Genomic DNA, 27,004 nt, shown 5'->3' on the forward strand with positions numbered 1-27,004 from the left:
TGAGCAAACCCGGATACCATAGACTGTAAAAAATAGCCGGATACGGATGATTGACAGGTAGGCTAACGAACGTTTCTGATTGTCAAAATAAATAAATAAATAAATAACGCGCTAGGCACTCCTCACTAGGGTTGTCACAACGACAATTGTAATTTCAGATGCACATATCTATTAGGTAGTAGGAACACTTTATACTCGATAAATAGATCAAATCATCAATAGGCTAGGCTACTTAAGTTTCTTTTATTCGACATTTCTGTCTATCAAACCTTTTAAATAAATTTTTTGAAAATTCAAAAAATAATGAACACGTTTGGCGTCAGTTTAGTGCTTTTTGGAACAATAATCCGTATGAACTGAAGTTTAACAGCCATACATGTAAAAGATTGTGTGTGTACGGCGCCCGCGGTGGATCAAACTTCATGTTCAAACAAAAGCGCGAAACGCCTTCCCCTCTGCCGTCAGTCCGAGCGGACCGCAGCTCCGCGCGCACACACACACATATAGGCTACACGCACGCACTGAGCGAGGGGGACGCGCGTGTGAGAGCAAGAGCCTGTGAATAATAATCCTCATTCCTTCTGCGACCCGTTCGGTTCTTGGATGATCCATAATAACCTCTAATAACAACCTATAATAATATTTAATAATCAATAATCATCCGGATCAACATGTCCCGCAGAAAGCAGAGCAACCCCCGGCAAATCAAACGTAAGTTACTCGGTTTGTGATTATTACTGTTATTTGTTTCTAAGCCAGGCGGAGTAAAGTTGGATGAAAGGGAGACAGAGATCGATCAGTTTAGTATCACAACTGATAGTATGTCAAATGTCTTTCTTTTAGTCCTTCTTTAAATTATCTTTGTTGTTTCGGTGTTTTTGTCTTTAATGAGCGTGATACAATCGATGTAAGATATTTAAGTCTTGTTTGTTATGCTTTCGTTTTGCACATTCTTCGTTAATATTCTTGTATTCTTATTGAGATGTAGAATGTGCTTATTTCATGCTGAAAGTTTCATATGACAATCACAGGAACTGACTAAAGTAGTTGTTTTAGATTTGAAGATGATTCTTTCAGAGGGTCTGTTTACAGTCAGTCTATCTTTCAGTGTTTTTTTATTTTATTTGTTGAGGCATGTGGAGATGTTTTTCATAATGATGCAGTTAGTGACATTTAAAGACTTGCTTATTATGTTTTTATTTTGCATTTATTTATTCTTAATGCATATTCTAGAACCTTTTCAGGCAGAATAGAAAAAACTGTTTTTAAATGCAATTGTGTTTTTTTTGTTAGAAGTGCATTTATAATAGTAGCCTAATGCATGTGTTTGTTTAGTGCTGAAAGTTTCATAGAATCTCTTGCACTGATTTGTATATGTTATTTTATATGTTCAGCTGATTCTTTAAAAAGGTGAGACAATGTGTTTTGAGTCAGTTCATCTTTCAGTCTTTTTGTATTTGAGCATGTGAAGATGTTTTAGGCGATGATTTTTTCAAGGTTTAATTTTTACAATTGTTCTAGTTTTATGGTGGCTTCGAACGCATAATAAATGCTGATAGTTGAGTTGTGCTTCAGTTTTTAGTTTTAAAACATTTCCAGCTTTTCTTGTAAAGGGTCTTTTTAGAATCTGATATTGATATCATGAAATAAAAATTGCCCAAAATCCCTCACACAGACTGATACAGACTGAAATATATTTTCTATAATGTAAGAAAATGAAATATTGTATTTTTACTCAATAGTTGTATTCTTCGAATGCATCCTTCCAAAAGTATTTCTGTAGTCTAAAATAAATTTCATATTTAATGAATATGACACATCTCAGCCTAGAATAATCTGCAGAGCTCTACAGAGTTAAATAAATAATGTGTTTCATAAAATATACACCATCAGTAGCTTGAGCATTTCTATTTTTCAGGCCTATTTTTGGACACTGTTATGATTGTACTTGAATATTTTTTGCACTTCAGGAAGTGAAAAGATCAGACAATAAAATTGCAGTTCTGTCTTTTATACAATAATTAAATGAGCTGGCTATTGTGGCATTTATCTTTTGCGAATGAAGGAGTCGAAGTGCGATCGCTGGTCTGGGCCCTTAGCAGCCTGTGTGTGTGTGTGTGTGTGTGTGTGTGTGTGTGTGTGTGTGTGTGGACCGCAGGGAGGAAGGATGAAGGATCTTCTTTCTCTGTTGTGAAATGTTTTTTTAGAAACAGGTTAAACTGAGCCAAGGGGATGAGAACAAGCGAGGTAAACTAGTTGCACAATTCTGAAAGCCATATCATTTTTTTGTCGCTGCTCGATATTTGTATGTGTGTCATGCAGAGTGTGTACTAGTGAAAGAAAAAGCTTCTCTTTGAGTGTGTGCGCGCATGAGATGGTGCGTGCTATTTTGAGCCTTAAATGTAACTTTTCAAAAAAAAAAAATATTTCTTTGAGAATGTCTCATTTCAATAATCCAGACACTGAAACATTAAGACGGATTGCAGTGAGAGTGCGAGAGCAAATATTGTTTGACTGTACCAGCGTACAGTACAGTAAACACAAATACGATTGAAGGCTTTCAGTCGTGTTTTGTTTGATGTGGTACTTTCCGTCGTCATTCGACGAGCACGACAGCTTTAGAATACCAGAAATGAGCTAGAGTCATTAAACTGTTGACCGAGGCGTTTGCATGCAAATCGATCTGCGACGATAGCCCCTTTTGATACGTCCAGGAAACTGAGGTCTGAGTTATCTAACAGCTCTCACAGCTCCGTTACTAGAGCATTCATAATATCAGGGTATTGTCTCTGGCTCCGAAAGGTCACGCGAAGCCCATAGTTCCTCTCTCCGGCACTTCAGGAAGAGGAAGAGAGATCCAGTGAACAGAGAGACCGAGTCATTCTAAAGGACAAAAAGGTTGTTGGGCACCGTACGCCCCCTCCATACGTTGGACGGTTATCTTAAATTGTGATTTATGCAGTATTTTAATATTTTGCTTATTCTCTCCCCTTGGGTGCTCTCTGAGCAATGATAAAAAGGCCGTGCTGAAAAAGCACCATTAATTTGCACCGATGCCTGTGAGATAGGGCCAGATAATGGGAAAGATAAGGCGGGGAGATATACCATCAGAGCCGCGATTATTACCATTAAAATTCCAACCCAGCAATCTGCAGCCGGCTGATAATTCCCTCTCCGTTTCCACCACTTTGGATGATAAGGCAAAAAATAGTCATCCACCGCTCCTTGATTAGGCTGCCTGGATATCCCGATAATGCTGTGATAAATTATGTATTTCTCCTCCTTGTTTTTTTGGCCCTGAAACGTTACATCTGATTCCATTTTTTTTATTTATTTTTTATCAATATTTATTTTGCGTTAGTTTTGGTCCCCGCCCCCACCGGCGAAGCGAAGACCCCTCTCGCCCTCTCCTCTTTCAGTTCTTCTCGTCGTAATAAGAGTTTGATAGAGAGGTGATGGAGGGTGAGATGTTTTGTATGGGAGCTCATATCTGCGTTATCAGCTCATCTTCACGAGCGGCTGCTTGCTGCTGTTGTTTTTAGCCCTTATCACCTCATGCCAATATGCCAATAAATTGGGCCGATTGTTAACCGGGCCGAGCCGGGGCCAGAGAAAATTTATGACAGGAAGAGATGAAAATATGGCTGATGTGTTTGGATGGAGCTCGATTAGCTTCGCAGGAGAGTGTGATGTCTCAGTCTGCGTTGAGGAATGCCTGTTGGCGCTGTAATAGGCAGGGCTGATACACAGGTTGGGGAATGGAAAGCATGCCCCGTGGTGTAATTTGTCTGTAAAATAGCCATTCGTGTTGCACATGTGGGGTTGGAGAGCAGGCAGGGGTGATGGGTATAGCCTCTCTCCATCTGTTCACGCTCTCTGCAGCATCACTTTGCTTTGTGAGATGCTACGGTTTCTCTTTCAGCTCTGTTTCCAAAGCCAGCGAGCTGCATTGTTGTGTACTTCCTACATGGGTATCATAATACATTTGTGCATTTGGCAGATGCTTTTATCCAAAGCGACTTGAATTGCATTTATGGTGTCCTTTTAATCAGTTCATGCATTCCCTGAGAATTGAACCCGTGACCTTGGCGACGCTAGCGTCACGGCTGTCACCACCAGAGACTTTGAGAGCCAGTATTTGATGTTGTTGATGATGCTCTTCATTACACACCGCTCTGTTTGTTGTAAGGGTGGCTAAAAGTTTTAAAAGTGATATTTTTAGGCTGATTTGCCACAGTGGTCTAACAGCGATTGTCAGTGTTAAGATGATGGACTTGGCCAATCAAATCAAAGAGGGCGGGCTTTATTGCTCACAGACTCTGAACATGAATTCAGTTTTAACGGTTTTGACCATTCTTTTTTGATAGACATGTTAGATGACTAGGTAAAACCCAGTGATGCGAACTATACTCAACAAATTTTGTTGCAGTTTTGAATTAAAGGCTACCATTTTGATTTTATGTAATTCATAACAACAAGAAACATTAACAGCAGTTTTCAGGAATGTTAGGGTAACGATACCCTAACCCATATTTAATTTGCAAAGAGCTCAAATTGAATTGTTCATAATATCATCCAATACATTTTTGTTTCTTTATCTTCTTTCTTTTTCTTTATTCCATTTAAATCCTATAATTATTTAATGCCTTTAAACAAAAAGGAGCATTTTCCCTTTTTGTTTTCCCCAGTATTTACCCCCCCCATAAAAAAAAATTAATTGAATGGAAGTTATTTTGTCTCAATTTATGTTAGCAGTGCTACACAAATATCTCTCACAATTGCTTTCAGTAGAGTTTGGCATTAGCATGGATACATTAGTACATATTTAATTAGATTAGACTTTTGGTATTTAATAATCAACATATTATTTTTCACTGAGCTTGTCGCAGTGCATTCTAGGATTGCCTTTTCCCTAATGAGAGATCCAAAGGGACGATCACAGTGACAGCAGTTTGTAGCAACCTAAAGTCATTAATTTCAAACAACTGTTGGCGATTTGACTTTATGCAAATGAGCAGCAATGCCTTACAATGCTGTCTAAGTAGGATGTTCACTAGGTTTTTGAGCAAAACTAATTCTAACCAATTCGACAACATGGTCAGGAGCGGACTGTTTCAAACCTTTTTGAGCCTCTTCCAAACCAATTCGCACTGTTTCTCAGTTTTCAGCTGACAAAGGAAACGTCTGACTGAAATAGCTACAGTACTTTAAAAGTGTATTCACGATCCAGTGCCAATCCAAATGATTATTACGCTCGAACTGAAGTATATGGAGGATTTGCCAGCTTTCTGTGTTGGAAAATAATAGTCAGAGATCTCGGGTGGAGGTTTGTTGTTGCTATGTGTCAGTGTATGTGTGTAATGGACTGTCAGTATGACTTCATAATGAGTGCGTGATTGTCATCTCGGCTCCGCCCAGCAGATGATGATGTCATACGAGAGCTCCGTCAGGCCTATCAGGTGACACGTCTATCTCTGGATGGGGTTTATCACAGACTCAACTTATAATGGTGCAGTGAGAGTGTTTGCTGACTTGGCTGCCAACATGTCAGTGTGTGTGTGTGCATGGATATGTTTATGTTGGAGATGAAACTCTGTGGTTTGAATTCTGTGGTTTACCAGTCAGTCAGTTTAGTATATTTTGTTCTATTTTTATGCCTTTTTGTTTTATCAAATTATTGAATGTATATGGTCCTTACATCTTTGTGTCTGCGGTCTGGTCGATGTGTTTCATCATCGGGGAAATTCTGACGCGTGAAGACTGTGTGTGTGTGTGTGTGTGTATTGTGTTCTATTGAACTGTTGTCCAAACCAGCTCAAGCATTCATTGGTTTTGGAGGAGAATGTCATTGTGGTAATAATAAGACTCCTCTGAGATGACTTTCTCATATTTTAGAATTTTTTTTTTTGTTAGATTCCACTGATGAAAGTGTGCAGTTTTTTGTTTTCCTTATAGATTTGTCTCATGACGAATAGCTGCTGGATGCCAACTTTCCTTTTCGACATCTGTTGGCTGCCAATAACAGCTTGCGTAGTTTTGCCTTGTCTAAGCTGAAGGAGCCATTTGTATCCACAAACTTATAGAAAGCAAATGCTCCAATGTACTGACAATATTTTTCAGTCTTCTGCTTTTATCAATTACTCAAATGCAAATGCTTGGTCTGAATTGAAATCGCGTGGTTGCATTCAAAATGCATGCATTCCTGCCTCAGTCATTTAGTTCACCCAGTAGGATTAGTTCACCCAAAAATAAAAATTCTGCCATTAATTACTCACCCTCATGTCATTCCTCATGTTCTTCGGAACACAAGTGAAGATCTTTTTGTAGAAATCTGAGAGCTTTCTGTTCTTCCATTGACAATTACACAACTACCACTTTGATGCTTCAAAAAAGTTAATAAAGAGATCATAAAGTCGTAAAATTCATCGTAAAAATATTAATTGAGCGGTTTATTTCAAATTTTCTGAAGAGACTTGATTGCTGTATATGATGAAGCGATTTAATATAGTCTTTTATTCACATTGATCAGCGAATATAAACAGAAGCTCAACCGAACCTTCTTGACGCGCGAGAAAAAACCTCATTGGTTCATGTAGAAGCTCAAACGTGATGCGTAACCCGAGAATGAACCTCATTGGTTCTTGTAGAAGCTCAAACGTGATGCGTAACACGAGAATGAACCTCATTGGTTCTTGCACGTCAAGCAAACATGCTTGAGCTTCCGTTTACCTCAACTGATGAATGTTTATATGTGAATTAAAGCCTAAATTCAATCAGTTCATTATATAACGCGATCCAGTCTCTTTAGAAAATTTGGACTTAACCGCTCAATTCATATGGATTAGTTTTATCTCTTTATGAACTTTTGCTAAGCTTCAAAGTTGTAGTTGTGTAGCTGTCTATGGAGGGACAGAAAGCTCTCAGATTTAATCAAAAATATCTTCATTTGTGTTCCGAAGATGAACGAAAGTCTTACGGGTTTGGAACGACATGAGGGCGAGTAATTTATGACAGAACTATCCCTTTAAGCGGACGAGTTATGTTCAAATGTCAATATCATATCAAGCAAATATCAAGCAAAAGAGTGGGGTTTGTTTTGGTTAAAACCTTGAATATCTTTTTTTATTATTATATACTATGATATTTTGTACATGTGGAATGGATGAAATACCGTTGTTTTGTTAGTATTTTTGTCTTGTTTTGTTGACTTTTTTCTTGTTCTCAACGGAATGCTTATCATGTTGTTTATAAAAATCATGGATTAAATAATAATAATAATAAAAAACTAGGGAAGCTGTTTTAATGACAAAATTACCAGACAAAAAGCCTGATGCATTTCTGAACGTAGAGCAATCGGAGAAAAAAAAATGGTTTACCTTAAAGAGAAAACTTTTGTAAAATGCAACACAACATGGGTTTCGTAATGAATTACGATCTGAATAATTTCCAAATGCAGCAATACATGTTATCGCGAAGCTTTTCATAGCTTTGCGTTTATGTAAAGTATACATCATAGAGTATGCTTCAGGTCTTGTTATTGTCACTGGTTTCATTTGTGAGAGTTCCATTGAGCAAGTGTGTATGTAGAGTGACCATCTGCGTTTCCTGGGAGGAAAATACAGATGTGTGTAAAGAGTTTGGACATCCATCAATAGAGAGGAGGAATGCTGTCATTTTTGACTCTCTGAACAGTCCCCTTTTCCTTTTCTCTCTCGCTGTCAGTTTGTCTGTCTGTGTTGGAAAACAGTCTATGATGCATCAGGGTTGGCGGTTTCAAAAGGTGGAGGTCATTTCCTGTCAAAGTTTCCTCTTTATCTTCCTTTTTCCTGAATTCCTCACGAATGATTCCAGAGCTGACAATTTTCCTTCCTTGGCTGTGATATTTGTACAGAAAAAAACACTTAAAACAATATCTTCATCTTAAGAGAGCAACTCATCAATTTACGGTTGTCACTTAAGATTCACATTAGCTTTAATCCCGAATCATTAATTCTCAGAAACCTGTTAGTTGGTAATGATGCAGCTATTTTTCCTCACAATTGATGAACTTGATGAACGCGATAGTTCACCCAAAAATGAAGATTTTGACTCTCCCTTATGTTGTTCAAATCAAAACCTAAAAAAGAATACAAATTATATAAATATATTATGCAAATAAATCTAAATAAATATTTTATTCACGCTATGTTCAAAAGTTTGGGTTACATTTTTATTTTATTTTTTGAAACTTGTACTTTTAATCAGCAAGGATGCATTTAATTCTATTTACCCCCCCCCCCTCCATTTTCAAATATATTAAAACTGTTCCTTAAATTGTAATAATATTTCACAATTTTGCTAATTTTACTGTATTTTCATCAAATAAATGCAGCCTTTGTGAACATAAGAAACTTCAAAAAGATTTAAAAATCTTGCTGACCCCAAACTTTCTGAAAGGTACTGAATTACTCGTTTGAGCTATTTCAACTACTTCAATGGTATTTATTGGTTGGTTTCTCCTTTTCTGCTTGGCATGAGGGTGAGTAAATGATGTTTGGCTGAACTGTCCCTTTAAGTCAACTTTTTCCTTTCACTCTGTCTTGAAGGACCTAACAAGATCAAATCGCAGAAATCGTACTTGACTAATCTGTGTCTTCTGTTGTTTAGTTTATTTAGCTGTGATATCAGTGATCAGTCTATTGAGCTCCAGGTAACAATTGACTTTCAGCCTCAGAGTTAATAGCCTTGTGTCTTGCTTGTACAGATCGATATTGGTATTAATTAATCAGCGCTATCGGCCATGCGATCTAGTTCTATTTGTTGTTACATCAGCGTAATACCAATAGGGAAAGTGTACTCCCTGATCGCCATGGCAACTTCATCGCTCAGGTCAAAGAAAGTTTATCTTATCTTGCTGCTGAGAGTGGCAAACTGCTTAGAAATCTAGTTTAGACTCTCAGATCATCGATTGGGCCCTTTGTGTTTTTCTCTCTGTCTCTCTCTCTATCTCTCTCTGGCCTCATTTTGATCAAAACAGAAATGGAAGGTTGGAACATCAGTATTTAAAGTCTGATACTGCATGCCCTGAGGAAGGAAAAATCACAAATGAGATCTCTTTTACATCTCAATTGTTTCTTCAAGGCACCAATGAGATTAAATAATAGTTTTTTTTCTCCTGAGAAAAGGACCCTAGTAATCTGACTTTTGTCTTCCTGAGTTTCAGAAGAGATCTCAAACTGTTTTCAGATCAATCAAGATACCAAGTTTTGCGTCGATATGCTATCAATGTTAGCTCTATCCTCTTCCTGTATTTCAGTCTATTTTATTTTTAATTTAAAGTGCCCCATTATGTGTTTCTTTTTATTGTTCCTTTCATGCAATGTAATATAGCTGTTTGTAAAAGGTTTAAAGATCAATGAAAATATCTTCTCCTAAAAGAAAGAATTGATTCTGAATAAAGCGAGTTATTAGTAATTTCAGAGTCACTTCCTTTTAGCAACGTAACAATATAACAAATTTGCATAAAGCCAGCCTAATGTTTTCATTGGCTGCCCGCGAACAATGTTTATTTTTACTCGCTCTCAAACACTACTTGTAGCTGAGGCCTGGAAGAGTTTGGTTTGTGTTGTCGACATGTTGAGAAGATGCTGTTTTCAGCGCTTCGAATCCACTTCGCATTCACTTCAAAAGGATGAGGATTCGCTGGAATTGATACAGAAACAAAACTATGCCACCGTTACTGTTCATATCGTATATCATTAGTGATTCGTGACCAATTAGAGCAGAGGAGACCAATCGCAATAGACTGGGCCATCTGACCAATCAAAGCAGAGGAGACCAATCACAATAGACTGGGCTGTCCGACCAATCAGAGCATAGAATACTCTCAGAAAGGCAGTGTTTAAAGAGAGAGAATTTTTGAATGAACCATTTCCAGGCTCTTTGAGAAAAGAGGTGATGCAGCAATATTAGTTTGAGAAAATTAAAGCATTTTTTTTTTTTATCTTTGATGTATGTAAACCTATTCTAGAAGACCTCCAAAGCAAAATTTGGAACCGTTAAAATAGCACAATAGGGGCACTTTAAGGAGTTTCTTAGGTATTTTTTTAGCCTCTGACCCATACAATTGTCCTTTTAGGTGGAGGGTTTTAGAACCTGTTTAGTCTGAAGCGGGGACTTTTATAAATAAAATTAAGCTGCGATTGTCAGATCAAGTGTGCAGTTGATGTGTTGATGTGTGTGCAGGTGTCTGTCAGTCAAAATTCATGTATATTAATAATCAAATGTGAATAAGAATAAATTAATGGTGTAGTTTGAGAAACGCTGTAAAACCCAAACCCTTATTAGAAACTTTCATACTATAAAATACTATATTATACACATATACACACAAATAATATTCAAGTTGTTTGCTTTCCTTCAGCAGTTCATTCATAATTGTTGTGTCTGTGTATTGTCAGTAAATGTTTTCACAAAGGCTCTATTAAAAACTGTTTCATATTAATCAGAGGTATATGGCTCTCACAGACATGTAAGAGGTGAGCCTGATGTCATTTTATGTTAGCTTATTTATTTATTAATTTTTATGAAAGTGCCCATCGATTGTTCAGGCATCAAATGAAGACTAACACACATACACACAACCATACACACACTCGCACAAATGAATGACTCTCATCAAATATATTGATCAGAACAAAATATTTAAAGATATTCCCTTTTTTTCTCAACATGGCACTCTACACCATACCTGTGTATAGACCAGTGTTGGGAAAGCTACTTTAAAACTAGCCTCTAAGGGTGTAACTATATATATATATATATATATATATATATATGCCATATATATATGGCATAATGGCACAAAAAACATTTAAATAATTCAATTTACTGAAAATAAAACTTAACTTATTGAAAGCATAATGATGAAGGTGTCATGTTAATAAAAGATGTAGGTTAGTAGGGAATCTACTTTAAGTTAGTTACTCCCCAACATTAGTGCAGCCAGTCTGCGATATACGACAACTTCTCTCCTTGTCTTTCCCACTTGTTCTCCCAGAGGTCCCAGTTATGGCCCAGTTTGCGATTTGGTTCCAGCTTGGTTATATACCTCATCAGGCTCAGAATAGCCCCCCAGGGATCCCAACACACAGACGCTCGTATACCCCCCCACACACTCCTCCCTTGGGGATTCTCTATTTGGCCCCTGCCAAAAGGGGAAACAGCCAGAAAGAGAGTGAAGGGGCAACATCATGAATTCACTCATTTCACTCGCACGTCTCCGTCACCTTGGCTCCGAACATCACCGGCGTGGATACGGCTCAATTAAGTGCGTTTCACGGGTTAGACCGCCAATCTGCCCGCCAAAATTTTATCAGCGGAAATCTTAGCATGTAATGAATATGGATATTGACTTGTGTTAAGCTTGTTTATGTGTGTGTGAGGCATGGAGTTGAACACAAACACACAATCCAGTGCTTCTCAGAATGAATGAGACTTTAGCCAGTATCAGTATTAGACATAGATTCAGGAGCGGGGGAAGAGGAAGTGAGGAAGAGGAAGAGTGTTTCTTTCTGAGACATAGAGTACACAGTTATGTTTTATTTAAATATGAACTCATTGATGCACTTCTCAATGTTTAATTGAAGTTCCAACCTTGTCTCAGACGGTTCACCGGTCATTTTAGGGGGGATTTTTATGAGAATTTTTTGCATTCATATTGAGGAAATCTGAGCACAGTTTGAGACGTTGTTTAGATCTCTTTTGAAGACAAATTAAACTTTGGTTTTCCATTTTACAATCTTCCAGTTCTGCCTTGATTGGAAAATCTCATCTGAACTGAAGAAGAGACGCATGTGATTTCTCAGTAGAAATGTCTTTGATTTTCATTCAGTCGTTCTCATTGTCTTTTGAGAGATCTTAAAGAGATCTAATTTTTGTGATTTTGTTTTCTTTATCTTTGCAATGGAGATGTTGATTGGACACAAATTCACTTCTTGAGCTTATGATGATGATGATACTACTTATTTTTCACTCATATTAAGATTTACAGGGAATATTTCTCATACACACTGACCTTAAGCTGGTGACAGACATATTGAAGTGTGAGTTTCTGGCAGGAATTAGTGGAGCTGGTGTGTATCTGATGGAGGGTTTGGGCATTTCTCTGGCATTTCTTGGGAAACATTATTAAGGGAAAGGTGCTGGGGAGGATTAAACATCAGGCCTTTCACTTCAATTTGTACATCAGTATTTCCTCGAGTCTGTAATATAAAGCGGACATCATGTTTCCGACTGGCTGGAAAATCACTGGAGACAAAGCTCCGGGAAATAAACAGATCAACAATTTACGTCAGATATGTAAGAAATGAGAAGTAAACCTCCAGAACATGTTAAGGCTTTAAGGGCAAAGCTGTGCATTGATTTGACAGGACCGCATGTCTGAGGTTTGTCATGATATGGACTTTCTGTAAAACCCTGTTTTATCCTCTGATTCAGGCATATCTGCCCTTCTGCATTCACATGATACAGTATACACAGAAAACATGAACCAGGATTAGGCTTTAATGGTATGGTTCATGCAAAAATTTAAATTATGTTCTGTTTACTCACACTCATGTGAAAATTCGGTTCTGTTCATCACGCTCCAAACATGTATGAATTTCTTACTTCTGTGAAACAAAATGATATTTGAAAGTGGATGAAAAGAGTCTGTAAAACTCAAAACAAAAAATAAGAAATGTGTAATAAATTTACATGAGAGAAGCAGACCAAATCTGCTATCGTTCTGTTTGTGTCTAATATTTTAAGATATATAGAATATATAAACAACAGGCTGGGGTGGTGGTGGTGGGGGGGGGGGGGGGGGGTCTATACTGTATATGTGAGTTGGTGTGTGTGTTTTTGGGATTTGCAGAGGCACACATTTGACCATCATCAACTTTCTTAAGCCAGGATAACACATGGGTCAAATGATAAGAGAGGCCAAAAAATATATATATATATATGAAAGTGCTGATTGATTGATGTCTGGCTCTGCGTTTGACAGCGAGTTTCGGATCAGTGTGTTTGATTCCCTCTTTCAGATTGAAGCTCGGCAAATGTGAAGGACAAAAAGGTCACAGATATTCGTCTCCTTCTCTCTCATCTTCCACTGGTCTCGTGAAACTAGTTATAGCACAGTGGTCAAGTGGGGCAGCGTCTGCTGTGAGGTGATTTACATTCAACATACATTTTTATTATAGATTTTATTTTACAATGAGTTTTATCTTTGGCTTTGAGGCTCTGCTTCTTTTAATCCTTAAAGTTGATAACTTTAAATGTGTAAAACGTAAATTATTTTTGTCTTTCTTAGTCAGATTTTTGAAACAAACTCTTGCAATTGTAGAGGGTTTCTTGTCTGCGATTTTCGTACTAAAGGACTAATGTTGTGTATCAGGTGTGACACACGTCATAACTAAAACTACACGTACGTGGAGCAAAGAAAGAAAAAGCAGTTTAATGGCAACCAGTCTCATGTCTGATTAGATTTAACATCTTTATGGTTTAAGCACAAACATAAAAATAAAAGGAACCTGTTATGTCTGTAAAGACGACTCATCCTTGAGATTACGTATCCTTTTTATTCTTCTTGTCAACCTACTTGACCTCTTTCACATCACTGAACTGTGTAAAAACATTCTAGCGTCAATGTCACTCCCCGTTTAAAGCCCTTGCCGTTCATTCTCTTATTAATGTAATGAACACATTTATTCAACATTAGATTATTAGTCTAATTGAGAACGCAACAGAACCGTAATTGGGGAATCTGAACCAAAATCATTACAGGTAACTTGCATAAGTTTCTTTCCTCAGAAATCTTTAGTAAAAGGAAAATATACCACATGTCAATGAAGAGAAACTCAAGCTGAATTTATATATAATGCATCATAACCGACATCCATTGAGCTTCAAACTTAACGATTGAAACATGGTGTGTTGGTGATACTGGAGGGTTTGTGAGTGCAGTAATGTGTGAATGTAATGCATGATGGATTGTTTGAAGGACGTGTGCTGCCTGGCTCATAGACGCATTAATCGTAATGATCTCCCATGTCCATTCATTTCTAAAGCTTTTCCTGAAGATTAGCTCCTTGTGTTGGTCAGAAATGTACATTTGAAAGGACTTTAATGAATGTAGTAAAATGACTTTCGTCACATTATCTCCAATTAGATAGCAAGCTCCACTTAGAAGATTGCACACGTTTATCTGAGTTAAAAAAAAAAATTATCCTATACCTCTCTTTGTTTCTTCCTCTCTCTCTCTGACTTTGTTCTTTATGGCAGTTTAAAAGATATAGAAATATAGAAACATAGTTTTGTACTTCAGGCAATTTTTTCAGAGGTTCAAAGACCCTTTCATATTTCAGTTAACTGTAATAAAATGACCTGGCTGTTAAATGACCAGCATTATTATCTGATTTAAGCTAATCCATGTGGTCAAGATTTGGCTGGAAATCATGATTAATCTAAAAAAAATATATATATATATTTTTAAGAAAATAAAACAAAATCCTTACTTTTATGAATGTAAAAAATATATACTGTATATAACTTTCACAAATATAACAAAGAATTTTCTTAATGCATTGTTTTATAGGCTCTGAGATTGATTTGTGTTTTTAATATGTAGACCAACTAGAAATATTGTGGGCATTTGGCTACTTTATTGGCTTATGACCACTGATATGTCATTCCTCCCTAAAAATATTATATAATAATCTGGAATGACCAAGTGACTGTCATGAATGGGAATGTTGACAGATAGCTTTCACCGTGTTTCATAGACATCCTAGTTGAGGTCATGACAGACTTTAAAACTTGGTTAATATGGGAACTACACACCTCAAGTGTGACGCCAAAAGCAACAGACAGTGAAAACCAGTCCATAGGCTTTTGCATTTGAATGGTAGTGTGTAGTGTGACCAGGCCTTTAGCATGATCCGGATCTGAGGTGTGAACGGGTCAGCGGCCGTGTGGTCCCAGTGAATAGGCCGTGGCGTGTGACTGCATGTGTCTCTGGTGTTCAGGCGTGTGTGGGTCCACTCGGTTCCCTGTGGACTCTTTGTTCAGCACCTATCGGCATATCAGCAGAGAGTCCTTCAGCCCGGGCCTCTAATGCACCATGTATGGCTTTGTAGAAGCAGCCAGGATTGTGGGCAGTGCTGGGCAGCAGGATAGCTGCAGGCCTTCTCTGCAGTCAGTGGATTAGAGGTGGCCTGCTTTCACACACGCACACACACACACACACACACACACACCGGTGTGAAATTGGGCTCTCCTCAAATGCTAAAGCCTCTTCCCGACCATCTGTAAAATCCTCCAACTTTGTGTCTAAGTTGAGTTCAGAGTCCAATCTCCACTGCCAAAGCCAGAGAGAGAGAGAGAGAGAGAGAGAGATAGTGACAGAGGATAGAAAGGAAAAAGAAAGAGTGGTTGTTGAGGTTATGTTTGGAATGACATACTAGCACTTACTACACACAGTACATACTGTAAACTACCTAGTTTGAATATCAGAAGTACCTGTAATTTGCAACCAAGTGTGACGATACCATTGTTTCTTCGGTATCAGAAAGTAAATTGCGGACTTTATCTCTGTTTACTTCATTGAGAATTACTTAAAGGCTACATGACAATGTGCTAATTTAATTTGTTAATATATATTTATTTAACTTCTATTTAAATTAATATACATATATATGAATATGTATGTATTAATTTACATAAACATTTACATTAAACTTTGTTAATGAGTGTGTTCTATAACGTATAGAAATTTCATGTCATCCCTGTTGACATGAAATTGTAAAAAAAAAAAAAAATGTGTGCAACAGTATGCAGTATCACAATTAGTAGTATGTTGCATTTTTGTTATGTGGCAGGAGTATGTTTAATTTTAATGCAGTGATTCAATTAATCACTTAATTTAATTAATCATTCATTGAATTTAACTTTTGTGCTCAAAAAGTTATCAAGTTTTGTGTTGAAATGTCTTATCTTTTAGAAATCTGAACAAATTTAGCTTTAACAGTTTATATACGTAACTTCTAGTATGTTTGACACACTGAATATGGTCAACTGGAATGCATTGCATCATGGGAAATAGTCTTTCTATCTTTGTTCTCTGTTGAGCTTCACACTTTGTTAGATACAGTAATTAGTACAACTTTTGTATACTATTTCGTACAGAAAAAATACAGTAATGCATACTGCAAAAATAGTATAGGAATGTAGTATGCTATTCCAAACAGAGCCATGGAGCATAAATAATGAAATACAGAATTGTCAAATAAACTTTGTGGGGTAAAAAGGACATTGTTGATTACAGAGAGACTACTTGAAGCATGCTAAATGAGTTGGGTAACAGGATATGATGTCTGTAGGACTTCTTTTGAATAAATAATTGTATTTTAAATAAATGTAATAATAAATAACAAATAAAATACTGTATATAAGCTACCCCAATTTACAGCAACAGTGCAAACCACATTGTGTGTGTGCGTGTGTGTGCGTGTGTGTGTGTGTGTGTGTGTGTGTGTGTGTGTGTGTGTGTGTGTGTGTGTGTGTGTGTGTGTGTGTGTGTGTGTGTGTGTGTGTGTGTGTGTGTGTGTGTTGAGCCAAAACATCAATCTATTGGTCAAATATCTTTTCGCTATTTGAATTTGCTGGACTTGTCATCTGAATGTCAATGTGACCCCCATTATATTTTGCCACTGTGTGAATTTTTGTGATGTTTGTGATGTAGTTACGAAATGTATTTAAGAATACTTGTTATATAAAATCAGAAAGCAGTGGTTTATTGTGTTTGCTGTGTAGTCGTACAGTTTACAGAATGACAGATTTTATTTCTCCTTACGCACATGCTGATTTGTTTATAATGTTGTTCGTAATGGTGTTATATTTCATGATCGCCTCAAAATCTAGATCTGTGCTTTGAAACGAGTAGCTAAAACGAGTGTGCCGTCTTTTCAGACTCTCGCATCCATTTCAAGTCGCTTTGGCAGTCAGACTTCTTCTGTGGTTAAGCTGGGTGCATTTTTTCCATATTTTGACATTTGTAAGTCAATGGTAACACTCCTCAACGTCAGCTCTCTCCACAGCTGTGTCGAGAAGTGGAATAAAAGAGTCTATCATAATCAGGACACAAATTATGTCCTCTGTTTTTTTTTCTCCTTCTGTGGCTTTGGAGTTGAGATGCATGTCTAATCTCTGGTGATTGTGTGGCATTTTGGAGGGGGAGGAGGGGGCGGGGGGGTGGTCGAGGGGGAACATTGGCCTTCGTCTCGGCCAGCACATCAGCTTTCCATCCTCGATGTGAATCACGCTGTCGCCGGACTCATCAGAGATGGAACGTTGATTGCTTTCTGACACCCCTCCAGCATGGACTCGGTCTTGCATACATCATCCAAATCGAACACACCCAAAGTTTGGTGTGTGTGTGTGTGTGTGTGTGTGTGTGTGTGTGTTACTTCGCCTTTTTCTCCTTAAAGACTTTGATTCCAAGTGCTTTGACAGTGTGAGTGTGTGTTTTAGGCTGTGAGGTTGATATTACCGTGTTCATTTAAGATTTTCAGAAAATTGCAAGAAATTTTAATGCCACATTTGTCCTTCTTATAAGTGGAAGCAGTCATCTGATCATCTGTCACATATCTGAGGAAAAATATCTGTTTTGAATTTAGTGGAACATAGAACTGTTTATGAAAAGCTTTTTCAAAACACATATGAAACCAGTTATGTGATGCTTAGTGCTCTTTCACTGAAAATGTTGACTTTTTTGGTGCTTTGATAGTCTGATATCACATATGAAATGGTTTTATTTATAAAAATTGTATTTTATTACATTTCATTTACACATTTCAAGACAAAAGGGATGTTTGATTGGCAAATCTGATTATTTGCATTGACAAATTTATAGTGTTATGGGTTACTAGTGACATGATAGCTTTAGAACAATGTAAAGAAACGCAAAAATAGTGAAACACTAAATACTAAGCATATTGTGCACTCTATACAGATTACTTGTGTGCATGGAATACGTGAAAGATCTATTACAACCAGAGCACTTTATGAGATATTAGTCTATGCAACAATGCAATGCACTTCACTTAACATGACCTTTCATTCCAGCGTAAAAAACCCCCAGAAGTATTTAACACAAGGAGTTCATGTGACAAACAATGTAGCATACTACTTTTTGAAGCAAACTGTTGTTCTTGCTTTTTTAGCAGGTAGTACACTAGTTTTTCATTCCGAACAAGCCTAAGTTTGTCACTTACTGCTGAGAGCATGTGTCATGTCCGATTCGGATGGTATTTTTAAGACAGTTCAATTAGGAGAGGAGAAGAATTAGGTTAATACCACAGGGCTTAACAACAAACATCTGTTTTATTTTAAGCATTGACCAACGGGACATTGAGCTTTGAATGAGTTCGAGAGCTTAATTCGAGTTTCCTCCTACTAATGTCCCCCAGGTATGCAAATGAGCTCTTTGTAATTGGTGGGCGTAACAAAGGGGAGGAGAGTCTCTTAATTAGGCAGCACAAATGAGTGCGTGTTATCCAGCCTGCTTTAATAAAATTACTGGAGACAGACAGCATGTCACGCCTCGCTCGTGCGAAGAACCCGTCACATAAGATACAGGTCACATACTTAAGCAGGACTTTTTCTAGTTCGCACGTATAATATCACTGCAAAAAGCACTCTTTATCAGTATCTGTGCATTTATATTTGCTTTTATATTCATGTTTTCATTTATTCAGATTATCTTATTCAAAGCCACTCACAGATGAGGAATGCTACAACAGCAGTGAATTATCACCTTTTGAAGCTACTGTAAAACAGAGGTCAATGTGATATTTTCTTTTTCAAAAATTTTACAAAGCAAAATTAATGTCATATAATGTACATTTCATTGCATTAGATAACAAAATATCAAACAAAGTGGAAATTAGTGGAAAGACCACACTCTAAAAAGATGTTCACAATGTAAGTACTGCAGCTGATTTTAACCCTGGTTGTATCGAAATTTGTTGCGGCCGATGTTGTAACGCCTAACCCCGGTTGTAAACCTAAACTTGACAAACTGTAAACTTGTCCCTCAAATCTGATTGATTGTAATGTTGTTCCAGGATCAACAAATATGTTGATCCAGGAACATGTTGCACTTGGTGAAATCAGGTTCTGCGTTGGAAAACCATTAGTGAGTTACCATTACCCAGCAGGAGGTGCATCATTTCTGCTGTCAGAGAAACTGCATCCCAGGCAAGATGCACCGTCCCCGGGCACGAATCGAGCTCAGGCGCCCCTGGAGAAATATCCTCCTAAAAAAAAATCCAAATGGACAAACTTGGCCTAACATCCATGCTGTCCGACCTCCCCCTCCATCCCAGGGAGTGTGGCTCATTCCCGGTCAAAGTCAGATCTGTTCGCCCCCTCTGGATGTTATTCTCAAGTATGTACTTGGCGAAAACGGACCACTTAGGTGGTGTAGAAGAAGGTTTCCTAACCAAACAGGAGCTTGTTGCGGAAAAAGTGTGGCGACGGCCAGGCGTTGGTTCCAAACTAGGGGATTCAACTGATATTCAAAGTGAACACAAAATCTTTTTAGACTTTTTTTTGTTGGTTTGACCTTCCTTTTGGTGGATTGTCAGACAGAACACTTTTTGTTTGGATCGTGGGTCGTTGGGATGTTGGGTTGTCATTGTGGGATATTAAAGTGTGGCAGCACAATTCAGAATCTCAGCAGATGTTGTAGATCATCCAGGTAGTGTTCACCTACTGTATTATGAATACTAAGTATCTTTAGACATTTGACATATTGCGTTTTGCATACTTTGTTGTAGGCACACATATTCAGATGTAGGGCTTGACACCAGTTGGTTAAAAGTCATTGCAAAAATGGCTCAGAAAATTGAAGTTAGTTCAGAGTTCGTTTTAGGCCACTTGGTTTGATGTTTTTTTTTTATCTAATCCAGTGACATTCACAAATTTGAAAGTGTGGCTTAAGTGTCCAAATACTTTTTTGAGGCCGCTGATCTGCTCATCTCGGGTCTGTTACTAAAAGCTTTTGCGGGTTCTTTCAGGAGCACAGGTGCTGTATCTGAGCTGCAGCCGTGAATCTGTTGCTCCGCGTGTTAGAAACGAGAAAAAAAATAATAACACAAAGTGCAATATCGGCTCCAAAAGGAATCATACTGCTGTTTCTCCTCTTAATCTCGACACTGATCTTAATTCCAATAAAACGTTTCCTTTTTCCCAGACCAGGAAGCACTCCAGTCATGTTTCTGTGGTCATACTTTATTGAATATCATTTTAGATAAGAATATAATCCTTTCAGCCAGATGATGTATATTGACCAGCTTTTTTTTATTTTTTTTTATCAATAATAGTGTACAAGGCTAGAGACCTTTAAAGTGGAGTGTGATTTTGTATCGGTGTGTACTTGTGTCATTTCATACTCTTGACTTCTGATCTATTGCAATAAACCCACATGATCTTGTAAGGAGGGTCTTGTATTTCCCTGAAGGGGTTTATTTGATGATAATGACCTGATAACTTTACATTATACTGGCTTTTTACCACATGAGTCAAATATTATGATGTGAAAAGAAAGAGACCATAGATCAATACAAGATATAGTAGTATAGGAAATCAGTTGCCTGGGGCAACAGTCAATTATACAGTTAATAGTCACTATACAAAAATATCTGACTGCAAGATGCCAGAATTGACCAATCATTTTGATTTATATTAGGCCTAGTCACATCTTCTGAAAGTTTAAATGGTTAAATAGGAAAGGTGTGCTAACTGTATGTGTTTATAGCACTACTCTAGGTGAGATCTCGTTTTACAGCATGTGTCAGGCAGTGTTTTTTTTTTATTTACATTACACAAGCTTTTAAAGGTGTAAAATGTGTCATTTCTGTGCCACTAGCAGCTCAAATTGAAATTTCAATCTATTTCTTACAAGTCAACCAATATTAAATAGTATAAACAAAATGCACTATATTATTTGTGTATAAAAATAAATAATATAAATAATATTTTATCTAGTCTTATCTGGTCTGTCTGTCTATCTATTTATCTGGTTCATTTTACCATATTAATTGCTAATTTATTTATAGAAAATATTTATATTATTCATTTTGTATGCACAATAAATCATATTTTTGTAACAATTAATTCAAAATAAAAATGGTAAAACATATATATGTTTGGTAAAAATATGGTTGCTTGACTTTTTGAGTTACCTTAATTCTGAAAACATTAGGCTAATTTCTCATTGTCGGCAGCACTCAAGTTTAGTCTAGTTTCTTTTTAAACCTTTATTTTCATTGCAGTGAGTAGGAGATGTAGAAGAGCAGGGCAGGGCTCTCTTTAGCACAGGGAGGACAGAAAGCTTGATCGACTGCTGTTTGTGTGTAAATCATCAGGTTTGTTTCCCTGAGGGATGGGAACACGTCTGAATTGTTGCTGTTAATGTGACTGCATGAAGTTGAGCATGGTCTTGTTGAATGTGACCACAGGACAGGAGCTTGTCTTATTGTCCAGTGCTTTTGTTTATGTTGACTCATAGAAAAAAAAAAACTCAATTGTTTCTCCTGCACAATAATGAGATGAAATGGAGAGCAAATGGGGTCTGTATGTCAGAATCCGATTGTGTTGATCAGATCTTGTGGTTGGCTTGAGATTGATCCAGATTGGTGAAATTCGTCATGGCAGATGTCCCTGTGAGATCCCACACTGAGGTGACATCTCACCCCAAAACGTCACCCAGGAGGAGGTCAGAATGTGTGTTTTGCTCCAATTTACATCAAAATCTGTCTCTGTAGTTCTAGTATAACCCTGCTTACACCTGCTCATATCCTCTTACTGTTTCTCTCCTGCGCCGTTTTCCTCTTTTATGCCACTATTTGATCCGTGAGACCTGTCTGGCATAAAGGCGTTGGAACCTGAAATTCCCAATATAGGCTTCTATGCAGTGCATCCTTGCGGATTTTGGGCACAGAGAGCTTCTTCTAATGCCGTTATCCTGTGTTTGGGAGCGCTGCCATTCTCTACCCTCAGACGACTGAGGCTTGTAGACCCGGCATGTTATCGGCACCAGATGAGCGTTGTCTTCAGCCTTTTAATGTACGGTAGAAAGAGAGTGAAAACTAATGAGAGCCATAAAGCACCTACTGGATAAATAATTAGGCTGCTTCACAAAAATCCTGCCTTAAAGGGGGAAATAAACTTTCTTTTCCTTCTGAAGTCAACAGTGTCAGTGATTTCTGAGGTGTTTTTCTTCTTTCGTTGCCACCGTAGAGGATTTTCTTCTATGTATTTTTGTCTGAAGACTGTGAAGGTTGACTGCATTGAATAATGAATGTGTATCACTAACAAAAGCACATTTAATCTGAATATCTACAACCCTGAATAATCACGCAGGGAAATGTTTGCCTTTTGACAGGCCACTTATGAGCTAATCCTTCAGAAAGATGGTTATTAAACATTTAGATTAAAATGTTTGGAACATGTCTGTATATTCTGTTACAATTGTTTTTGTTCAGATGATAAATATTATATCTTTATTTCTCAAGCTACTGTATATTTGCATGTCCTGAAGGAAATATATGCGCTTGCAAGGCTGTACATGATTAATGCTAAAATTTTAGGGAAGTTTAGGTTTCTTAAGCTTTGAGTTGGTTCCGCTTCATCATGACATGATGTGTGCCAGATTTTTCATGCTATTTTGAGTGTCATGACAACTTATGATAGACAAATATCAAGCAGGCAGGTTAATTAGCAGATATTTGGCCATTATTTGGCCGATAACTGTGTCCTATATTGGTGATCAATTGAAGTGTTTGTTTCACCTAATGTAAGTTCCAAAATATATCAAAAGCATTGTAAATGATACACATTTTTGTATTAAAAAAAATAAATAATATTTAATATTGTGCTTTTATGCATTTTTTTAATGCTGTTATTTTATTAATTGCATTTCTTGTCATTAATAGGGATTAAGTGTCAGGAATGTCAGGAATGATTGATCAATCATTAAAGCAATGATGCACGTTTTTACTGAATTCAAAATTTACTAATTACTATAATCAAAGTTTCAAAAAGTGGAATTTTTATTTTTGTGATAGAGTTCTAGTGGTGCCTTGCTGCAGATTTTTTTAGACACATTTCTTGAAACATGATATTTAAAATAACTACTTTTTAAAACAGAAAATGGCGATGCGCAGTTATTGATATTCGTAAGGTAATCTGAAGAAAATCAGAGACATGCTGTCGGAATGTTTTTTTTTTTTTATTCCAGAAAGTCTTCAAATAATGACAAATCCTGATGCCTTGTTTTGAGTTCACTGTTTTATGGACTGTTTTAAAAACTATATTAGTGAATATGTAAGACGTGCAATTAAAAAAAAGGTTGGTCGATCACTAATGATAAGATTACAGCAAAGTTTAAGGTGCGTTTCATGCTTTATTTCAATTAGAAAGAAACGACCAATCACAATTCAGCATGTAAATATTACAGTGACGTCATTCGTTTTGGTAAGTGTTTATAATTCTGAAAAATATATCTGAAATATCTTAAAAGAATACCTTATAATACATCAGAAAGAAATGATCTCTCTGTACATGAAGCAGTTCAAGCTGGGAAGAAATTGTGGAAAAGAAAAAGAATAAAGGATTTCAATGCAGTCCTCCCTTGCAACCACTTGAACAGTGTTCACAAATGCACAAGAAAGGATAAATGAGATTGTTTTATCAGATCATTTTGATCAAAAGACATCTAACTGTTAACATGTGATCTGTACAGGCTTAATATGCTTTGCGTTCAGAGTTTTTTTTTTTTCACATGCGCCGAGTCCCTCAGGATCGGCTGCTATTGTTGTCATGCTCTACAGAGCGTTCGCATTCCCATTGTTCTAATACTCTTCCGACAGCGTCAGAAGAGGGGAATAGAATGGAGTGAAAGAGTGACATTATCCTCGTCGTCTTTGATGGCGACTCGTGTTTCGGCACTAGCTAATCTGCTGCTCTAATCTCCCCGGCAGATAGAAATAAACAAGCAGGTCTGTGAATGAGGACCCTTGCATGGGTGAACCGCAGGAGGATTATGGTAATTTTTAAGGGATAAGTAGAAGTATTTGAAACATGGCTGTTCTAATAGAGAAGTTGCTTTTAGTAGGTGCGAATTGGGGTATTTTTAAAACCTAAATGTTTATCATTCTCTTTTTGCAGATTGTCACATGCTTTTCAGTATCCTTTGGCCTCCGTGATGCCAGTTGGCCAGTCGAAGGAAAGAGAAACGCATTCAAAATTTGGAAAGTCGGAAATCAATTACGAGTCGCAGCTCAAATGAAAGGCAAGGCACCGTTCGACTTAAAAGTCAGGCTGGCTCGCCTTTAACCGGGTCCGTTACAAAGGGAAAAGGAAATCACACCGCATACCTGATCCACCAAAAAAGCCCTTTTGAAATGTGTTGCTGGGTGGCATCCAGCCTGGCAAACGCGGCGGGCATCGATGGCGCAGCCCCTGGGCGCGAGGATGCTTGGCCCAAACGCGACGGTCCTGGGCATGTATCAATGGGCACTGGCCCATCCGCTGGGACCTCCTAAGCCATGCTGTCTGAAGGAGAACCGATGGGCTTGGCAGCACATGTGGGCATGCGGCGCCTGCCTGCGTGGGCACCCGATGTTATCGCCTTGAGCCACCGAACGCGCTGCCCACCTCTCTGAGCCCAGCCCAGCTGACCTCCCTGACTGCGGCTCACACAAAACGCCTTCCTCAGAACTTCTCTAACAAGCTTTGCTTTCGCATGCATTTATTTTAGTACACTTTTCCTTTTGGTGCATGAATAAACACGAAATGCAAAACAGTCCAAACGGCCTTTAGATGCAAAACTAAGCGTGTCATGTGTCACGCTAGCTACGCGCTTTCCTCGCATTGGATTCGCTTCGAAGCGACCGTGAATGTTAACTTTAAATGAAAATACATAACCTTTGCTGAGAAGCCAACTGAGTTTTTTTTTGAACCGCACAAAAACCTGGATGGAGAGCGAGGCGATGAAAGCGTCAGGCGGTGGGTGGGTGAAAGCGCGGCCCCGCGTTCGATTTAAAAGAAACTCCGGGCGGAGGTGAGGGGCACGCTCTCTCTGCTCAACTGTCTCTGGAAGACTGCTGCCAGGACATATCTTTTGTCTTCCATTATCTTTATTTTCTTATTATTTAAAATGGCCGGATTTTTTCCTCTCCTTTGCTCCAGCGGTCTTTTTTGATATCCATTTAGATTGGAGCTTCATTAAAAAAGCTCAGACAATAGAGTGACTTCTAATTAAGAGCAGCAGCATCTGGCCTCTGGCACTGTATCCCAGTGTTCCATCTCTTTTGCTGGGGAGAATTCATTTGTTTCTTAATTAAGAAAAACACCAATAGCGTGAAAAATCTGCTTATGTTACCTGAATCCTAATTAGTTAAATAGTGAGTGGAAAACACATTCCAGTAGCCCTAGAAATGAACTCGGTGCTGATAAAAAAATGAACTAGCCTCGCATAAATCGAAGCCGGATGGAAAGTGTGCCGTCATTACGGCTAAGACAATATGAAACTATCTTCAAAGAAATCAAATTGCCGGAATGTTTTCATTTGCATCCATTAACCATTAACATAATGAGGGGAAGTGACACCGGACTCGGATCGCGCGTCTGCTCGGATTGATAACTCCTACGTCTGCAAATAGTCTTTTCCGCCGAGCACGAGCAGTCAGATCGGCTCTGAACCGCGAGCGTGCGCGTGCAATCAAATAAAGCCGCGTGCCGTCGTCTCTTCGAGGAAAACGAGGGTCTGCGGACATGTTGCACGGAGCACTTTTCAATCCCATAGCGGGCAGGCGGCCAAAGCTGGCACTGTGTGCACTAAATGCGACTGTTTTAAAATCCAAAAACTGTTTTTTCCTTTTTGCTACATGCTATTGCGGCCGATCAGCCTCTCAGGTCAAATGATTCAATTAAGTGTCTGTTTATGGCTGATACCAAAGCTGGGTGTCGTCTTCACTTATCACCTTTTTTGCAGATCAGTGTTCTCCCAGAATGCCACAGGAGAGATTGCTGGGGCTGTAATTAAAATGGCACGGAGACAAATTTGACGTAGGGGCTAACAAGCGGGGGGGAGGGCGAGGGGGAGGGGTGACGAAGAGGAGGGTGGAAGGAAGGAAGGAAGGAGGAAGCTTTTAGAAATGCCGTTAGCCAATTAGGAAAAAGAGCAGGTTTGAAAGAGCGGGTGCAGTTGAACCATGGACCCGACAGGCTTATTGGCTCTTTACGATGTCAACATGTGATCGGTCCTTTAGCACTTAGTTTAAATAGTTTAGTACCGATTAAATAAGGTCACAGACTTTTGATTACGCCTAACTGGGAGTCTAGCTAAAAGCCTGGTCTTGGGCGGTTGACGCGTGTGGCCCTGTTTGGATGTCTCTGAGACCCCTGCTGTGCTACATTTGATGCTCGATTGGCAGGAAACAGACTCACGTGCTCCCTGTGTCTCATGGCAGACGTACCTTTCACCATGTGACTTCTTTCGGAAGCCTGAAAAAAAGAAAAGAAATCCAATGCGCCAATAAGTAGCAGAAATGCAAGATGAAAAAGAGACAGAATAACAAGAAAGAGCTGTTAAAAAAACAAAAAAACGACTTTGGATTTTCAGGGCTGAAATCTTCCGAAGGCTTTTGACAATTTGCATTGTTATCGGCGATAAGGCTGATGTTTTTCCTCAGCTGTACATTTCCGTGTGAAATATTTCAAGTGTAAACCAAGCGAGCGTTCCGTTAATGAGCAGGGGATCCGGTCTCTTGCCGGGATGGAGTCTTAAGTAGCGGCTTGCTGCTTTGGATGTCTGATATCTGAATATTTAAAAGAGTTTCAAGCTCATCTGCAAATGTGATTTGCACATATCACACTTCTGCAGTCGTCAGGCTGCCACATCAGCGGGCTTCTGAGC

General features: G+C 38.2%; 1 protein-coding gene across 3 annotated transcripts in view; it reads left to right on the plus strand.

Annotated features, from left to right (window-relative positions):
• Positions 1-460: 460 nt before the first annotated feature.
• The window catches only part of zfpm2a (zinc finger protein, FOG family member 2a), a 169,614-nt gene continuing 143,070 nt past the window's right edge, over positions 461-27,004 (plus strand). For 2 of the 3 annotated variants that reach the window (XM_081389580.1, XM_081389581.1), the window contains exon 1: positions 461-711. In XM_081389580.1, coding sequence (XP_081245706.1) covers positions 672-711 — 40 coding nt within the window. In that variant the 5' untranslated portion in view covers positions 461-671. Of the gene's footprint in view, positions 712-2,115; positions 2,248-27,004 lie in introns of those variants that run through there. The other variant, XM_081389582.1, reaches the window with a different exon arrangement.

The sequence above is a fragment of the Scardinius erythrophthalmus genome (assembly GCF_964197995.2).
Source record: "Scardinius erythrophthalmus genome assembly, chromosome: 16".
In the NCBI taxonomy this organism is placed as follows: domain Eukaryota; kingdom Metazoa; phylum Chordata; class Actinopteri; order Cypriniformes; family Leuciscidae; genus Scardinius; species Scardinius erythrophthalmus.